Below are 7114 nucleotides of genomic sequence, written 5' to 3'. Positions count from 1 at the left end.
ATTTTCGAAGACAAATAGTTTTGTCAGGATTTGCAAGCTTGGAATGCTGTGGGATCGGGTAGTTTTTTCTAAGGTGTTAGTTTGAGAAGCATTCCTGGATTATTACAATTGTTGGGTGATTTAGACATAGTCAAGGATGTAATTTGGAGGTATTTTAGTTTCTACAAGGGCCCCAATAGATTCCTTCAATTTACCAATCAAAAAAATATTAAAATGTCAGCATCTGATAATAATAGTTTATAAAACCAATAATTGTTGCTTTGATAATTTGATTTTCTCAAATATCATTTTTGCTTAAAAATATTCAGTACTTAATTTGCTTGCTTAAAAATCATTAAATTTAATTTTCTAGTATAAAGCTTATTAAAGCATATAGTTGTGTATAAACAAGCATGCCCAAGATTTACTGTTTTTATCTTGATGCTGTGTCATAAACTATTTCCCAGCTGCAAATGCAAGCTTGCGCTTTCTCCAGACCTCCCCATGGCTGTGTCTGTGAGTCATTGTGAGTATGAACAGATGGGCAGAAACAGATATATTGCTTGCAAGGCATTAAGAGAAAAACTATACACTACATTGATGACTATAAATACAGGCACCATTAATGTTTACACTATTTTGACATTCATGAAAAATCAATGAACAAATATTAGCATCATGAGCAGTATGCACTGTGATATTATTCTATGAGTCTGGCTCATATGACACATCATGCAAATACAATGGAGTCAGTATCATATTGACTTCTGTTCCTTGAATATGCTGACCATTATTCCAAGCGAGGATTAAAAGTCAATCGCTAAAAGAATATGCTGTATAAGAAATCCATTGCTACCGAACCGCATATTAAATGATTAATTTTTCAATGTATCTTCTTCTGACGCAACAACTTCACAACCAAAATTGCAATACTCTGATAAGAACCCACCTGCTTGGTGAATCAAAGTTATCTTCTGGTAAGCCATCCACCCAGCTAAGAGTAAACACAATGGATCCATAACAAATATCAAAACTCCCATAAGAGAAATGAAATTGTATGGTATAAATAACTGCTAGAACTCACATTCTCCAGGCAAGTAATACGATGTTTATATCATAGTCTGTGATCACAAGCTAAAAGTTCTCATTCAACCACTTTGCAGCCCCATTTGCCAGTGTCCTGTACATTTGATTATCATATGATCTGAAAGAGTCTCTTGAAATTCAAATAGCTCGCTCACAGATTAATAATATTGCAGCTTTGATAAAAATAAAGCATACATGTATGATATTCAGTAACTTTTGAAATGTTTCTTTCTATCAAACCTCGAAATCTTTGCTGAAGATGCACTAAAATTTGAATTTAAGGAACCTTCAGAAGAGAAGGTAACTCGCAGGAAGACTAACCAAAACATAAAGGAATGCAAAAGATATAATGACAGAAATTACAATCCAATATAATCTAATAAATGATTTCTGAAATTATTCAATCAGAGATAAATTCTGACACGTGCAAGATCACATTACAATAGGTGCAGAAGCCATAATGATATAATCGTAGGTTTAATTTTCAAATTCATACCTACAATAAAATAACCAAATAAATCCCCCGACGTTAATGTACCCAGTTTAAACAGACCATGATTTTCAGAGCAAAGGTAGAACCAACACTACAAATATCTTGAATTGAGGTAGTCAGTAAAAGTGGTCAATAGATATGACCTATGTTACCCCAAGTTTCTGGGACGGCGATGGCAGGATATGGGGGTACGTGTTTCCAGGACACTGATTTTTTTTGCCAATTTGGGGACGGCTAGGGGACGACAAAGGGGGCGGCTATATAAAAATAGGAAATATTAAAATATATAGGGAAATTTAAAATATTCATATGAAAACATGGATAAAACATGCACATATACATTATAGAACCTTAACATACAACTTATAAGAACCAGCAGAGTTTTTATGCCAAATTTGTGTTAAATTGAGAGTCAAAGTCAAATTGCTTATAGAATTCATTGTCAAAAATTCACTGTCAATATGCAGAATTTATGGGGGACGTCCCTTGTCGCCGGGACGGAGACGCCTGAAAAAAAAGTTGGGGATGCACCCCCGTGTAACATAAGATATCCCATGTTTTAGAAACTAGGAATTTTTTCAAAATACAGGTGATTATCATGTAACTGAATAATTTTGTATATCAAAACATTTAAGTTTTTAACCATATATCCTATAATTTCCCTTTGTAATGTTTGATTTCCCCCTTGTCCAACAGTACCACACAACCCTGTAGTAACTTATTGAATTTACACAAAGTTTTTAACAATATATCCTATAATTTCCCTTTGTGATGTTTGATTCCCCCCTTGTCCAACAGTACCACACAACCCTGTAGTAACATTCCAAAGTGGAGTTTTGTGTGTTGCTAGCTATCCTAAAAGAGAGGAAAAATCACTTTTTTTGTGACTGAGGAAGGGGGAACTTCGGATGAACTTTGGGAGGGAACGTAGGTCTACCATAGATTAGAAAACAGAAAACTTTACCAAAGACCAACTTAAACAGATATCCCTGTACTTCCAAAAACAATGGATAAGAATCTTCACCCTTAAAGACAATCTGCATGATTCACTTGAACTTCAACATGTTATGTCAATCTTCACAAATCCTAACGATCATCAATTAAAAGTTAAAATACTGGTGCTAGTGGTTGCAGAGTTCTCTGATATATTTGGGGATGTCTGTGCCTCAATCCTTTTTAACTCCCTTGTTATTTAGTATAAACCTCAACAGCTAAGATGTGATATATAACACCATTGTTCTTTGATAATCCTCAAACAAGATTCGTGTGATGTAATGTCCCCTACGAAGATTAGGCCTGTTTTAAGTATAATTAATCTAGTTCCATATATTTATAACTTAAACTAGATTGATAAGTAACAATCCCATCTTAACATGAACCAAACCTAATATTTTTATTTGTTCATTCCCCTATACTAAGGGATTAGTTTTGTCATTCATAATTTTTCTTACTGTTAATTATCTAATGAGCTCTTTCAGATTTACAATCAAATATTGCTATTTGTTTGATTAAGACATTATGTATATATATTTTTGTGTGTGTGTATATTCTTATTGATATTATATCATTATTATTTATACACATATATTATCCTTATTCTGATTTGAACATTTAAATAAACAGATAAATGAATTATATTATATTATAAATCATTTACATATTTATTTACTACCTATTTATCGATTACCTATAATATGATTTATTATATATTACTGCAGAACGGATTCCAAAAATTATTATAATAATTATAATTATTATATTATTAGTAATATTTATATAATTATCAAAATTCTGTATAAGAATATTATCGTACTTCATATATGAAACATAGCTATTAAGCACATCACCGTACATGCCACCAAGAAGGGAATACTGCCAATAACTTAATGACAGTTCTAATCTGATCTGGACAATCTTGCTGACAATTATTATATAGATAAATCTATTATCCTTGTCCGATTGGAATATAAATAAAGGAATTAAATTATACTATCAAATCTTTATGTATTTTCTAATTACCGAAGATATAACTTAATGATACCATCACTGCCTAAAAAGCAAAATTATTTTTAGTGGAGTGTATGGGCAGGCAGATCTGTCATGCATCAGATCTGGTCTGCCACTTATTGAAGAAGTTAAGAATGACTGTCATACGTGTTGCAGTCTTATTAAGTTCTGCAATCAAACATTAATAGACTTCATTTGTTAAGCATGCGTGTTAAGCCATGCTCGTGCACACCACCGAGAACAAGGGTGTTTGCTGTCGATGACTTCCTAATCCTTTTCCATTCCCCCCCCCCCGGTTTCTCTTTTCTACTTCCTTTCTTTATATCTTTCTTATAACCTTTCATAGAAAGGTTGTGTCCTTTTATTTTTCCCCTAACAGATTGTTTATTTTGATTGCACTTCATTATTCATCGTATTTTCAAGAGGCATTTATAATATATTAGGATGAATCGTATTCTTCTTGTTAACAAATTTCAATCTTTAACACCGATTGCCATCTTTCGATCCAACATACCTTTTGATGAATATAATTAATTATACTCACAAACGTTTCATGACCAATGATTATGATTATGGATTAATAGTTCATGAAACCGGCCATCTTCAACACATATTACTTACGTATTATTTGAAAGACCATATGCTACATACTACGTATTAGCATTTGACTATGTAGATGTTCTGTGATCTACAAAAAAACCACGATCTGTCATTTGGTGTCTTTGAAAAACGGTCTGCCACAGTATCCATCCATAGGCGTATAAATACGATCTGTTGAGTGTGGCACTTGGTGATGTAATACTTTCGAGCATCATAATGCAAGAATTATGATGTAAAGATCGTACAGCAAATCATGATGTATGAGGTATCGAGTCTTGCCATAGTATGAAGGATCTGCTGCCACTTCTGATCAGCCACATTGCTAATGTATATTACTGTATTACTGTATTAAATAATAATATTTAATAAATAAATAAATTCAAATAGTTATTCGTTGGTAATTAAAATATTAATTAATAATAATAATAAATGTTTCATGTAGGATAGAATGATCAAGGAGGGGACATGACATGTGACTGTATCATAACCTCTACAATAAAGCCATCATCCATAAATTTGTATTTAAGATGATAAAACCTGACATGAACTCTTCCATTATCATATTGCATTCATTTTGTGTCATCAGAATAGCATGGTATTAGACAGATACCAACACATTTAATTGAAGATTTTATTTCCTAAAATAAACACCTGAATTGAATTCTTCTTAATATGATTACATCGCATTTCTATGTTTAGAATAGCATGGCATGGTAACAAATAAGATTTGAGAGGAAGGATTTCTCACCCAGCAAAATTTTTCAGTTTTCCCCAGAAACCTTCAGTCTCCGTTTCTTGTTCATCTTCGCTTTTCACATCCGTTTGCATTTCAGGTGTTGGCTTTTCAATTTGGTCTCCTGCACATAAGTTTGTAAAATTAGTGCTTTAAAGCATCGACACAAATAGGATCAAAGTAAAAAATCTAAAGTATGTTCTTATGGTTGAATTCATTTAGTTAATTTCATGTCACATGAGCATATATGTAGTTGATTCGAACTTATAGATTAAATAAAGCCCAAGGACTCCCACACTAAGCTGCTTTATCTATAAAATATGAAAAAAAATCGTATATATTTAACATGTGGATTGAAATAGTGATTTGACTCTAGACACACAGAATGACAGTAGCCATTCTTGATCAGCATAGAGCTATGTGCCTCTAGGGTCACTTGCCAGAGACTAATCTGATAAGTTACCCTGGAGTTTATCCATTGCTTCTTCCAGCAAAGTCCCTAGATGCATTTTTGCGTCTTTTCTGCTCATTCTTCTTACGCTGAGGCCAGCTTGCAGGACGGGCACTTGGGCGCTTATCCTTCGATTTCCTAAGCCTTGCAAGTTCTTCAATTAATTCCCGCTCTCTTTGACTGTAAGAAATTAAGAATACATAAGGAAGAAAACATTATTTTCCATACTATATGAACACCATAAAGAAAAACATTTCATCTAAAAGCTCACATATTAAAACAATCAGTTCTGCATTTAATAAAATGGTCTTCTATGATTCAAATTTAAATCTATCTAAACCCAAATAATACACAGAAAAAGGAAATCAATCTTATGTAACATTTGAAAATGTACATAAAAAAGAAAATATCATTACCCAATACATACTCAAAAAGATACAATAGTGCTTCATTCACTTAAAAATAATAGGTTTCTCAGATACATTCCATTTTCAGAACATAATTAACTCATTTGATAATACATAGAAAAAGGAAACCAATCTTATGCAACATTGGAAAATGGCCATAGAAAAGAAAATATCATTACCCAAAACATACTCAAAAAGATACAACAATGCTTCATTCACTTACAAATACGAGGTTTCTCAAATAGGTTTCATTTTCGGAAAACCCAAACGAACTTAACATATAAAATTGCTAACTTGTACATAGGGATTTTTCAATTCAAGAAAAGCAATTATATTAATGTTCAGGAATGACCAGATTGGATCAACAAACATCAGGAACAGAGCCAATATAGATTAGTAGAAAAGAGGCAACCTAAAGCATCTCAACCAATTTAAGCCCTTGATCTTTCCTTTTAATTCTATTTATCCAGTCCTTGAGCCAAAAATCTATAGATTGGCCTCAACCAAAGTTTCCATGAAATACATGTTATGCTTCAAGTAGGAGCACTCACACCACCATATTGAACAGAACTATCATAGCTTGGTGCAACAATGGTTGGTGTTGGTAAGATTCCTTTGTGTATTATATCAATGTTTGCTGACCTTTATTCTTAATCTGAGTATTGTGTAGATTGTGAGTAGAATACATTATATTGTTTTAACTTGTTCTTGTATACTCCAATTTTCATGTACACGTCTCTGGAGGGACCTTTCTCCCTTTTTCCGATTGTTTTATATTGTTTGCAGTTCTTTTCCACCTGCAGGTTCTAGTTCAACATATCCACTTTGTGTTTTAGCAGATCCACTCATCATGTGGCAATTTTGTAACACTTTGAGACCATCCTCCATAGTTTGCTGCATGCACCACATTTTGCAGCGCATCTGTTACAATTCAGCACATCTGCATTGAGCCTGGCATCCTAGCAAAGCTTTGGTCCTAGTCTTCAATTTCATCACCTTTTCAACGTTTTGGTGGTTTAATCATTTTTTTTGCAAGGGAACAGGAGCCTAACTGTGTATACTGATAGGAAAATTACATCATTCCTATTACCATAGCTAGTGTTTAGGATACGTACAATAATATTGGTTAAGTTGTTTTTGGTTTGTTTATTTGTTGTCCCATAATAGGGGAGTTGTTATAGGAGGTTTCCTAGATAATATCAGATGGAACTCCTATAAATATGTAACATGATTGAATGAAAATGTGCAAAGTAAAGTATAATATTATTTTGTGTGTTCATAACGCTGCTGAATTCCTCATAGAAGATTTGTTTGTGCTGCATAGTAGAATTATTGTCACAAACTGTGATAGGAATTAT

General features: G+C 32.9%; 1 protein-coding gene across 4 annotated transcripts in view; it reads right to left on the bottom strand.

The window, feature by feature from the left end:
* Window positions 1–594: 594 nt before the first annotated feature.
* Window positions 595–7114, bottom strand: part of LOC131033880 (uncharacterized) — an 84928-nt gene continuing 78408 nt past the window's right edge. Inside the window, exons 9-12 of one of the 4 annotated variants that reach the window (XR_009103694.2) lie at window positions 5438–5529; window positions 4914–5022; window positions 1064–1159; window positions 595–973 (exon numbers count right to left, since the gene is read on the bottom strand). Coding sequence is in view for 1 of the 4 variants with exons in the window: in XM_057965181.2 (XP_057821164.1) it covers window positions 1114–1159; window positions 4914–5022; window positions 5438–5529 (247 nt within the window). In the remaining 3 variants the exon portion in view is untranslated. Of the gene's footprint in view, window positions 1160–4913; window positions 5023–5361; window positions 5530–7114 lie in introns of all 4 variants that reach the window. The other 3 variants (XR_009103693.2, XM_057965181.2, XR_009103696.2) reach the window with 3 other exon arrangements.

The sequence above is a fragment of the Cryptomeria japonica genome, chromosome 5 (genome assembly GCF_030272615.1).
Source record: "Cryptomeria japonica chromosome 5, Sugi_1.0, whole genome shotgun sequence".
NCBI classification, from domain to species: domain Eukaryota; kingdom Viridiplantae; phylum Streptophyta; class Pinopsida; order Cupressales; family Cupressaceae; genus Cryptomeria; species Cryptomeria japonica.
Note: the sequence above shows the minus strand (reverse complement) of the source record. Positions and strands in the feature narration are given on the sequence as shown.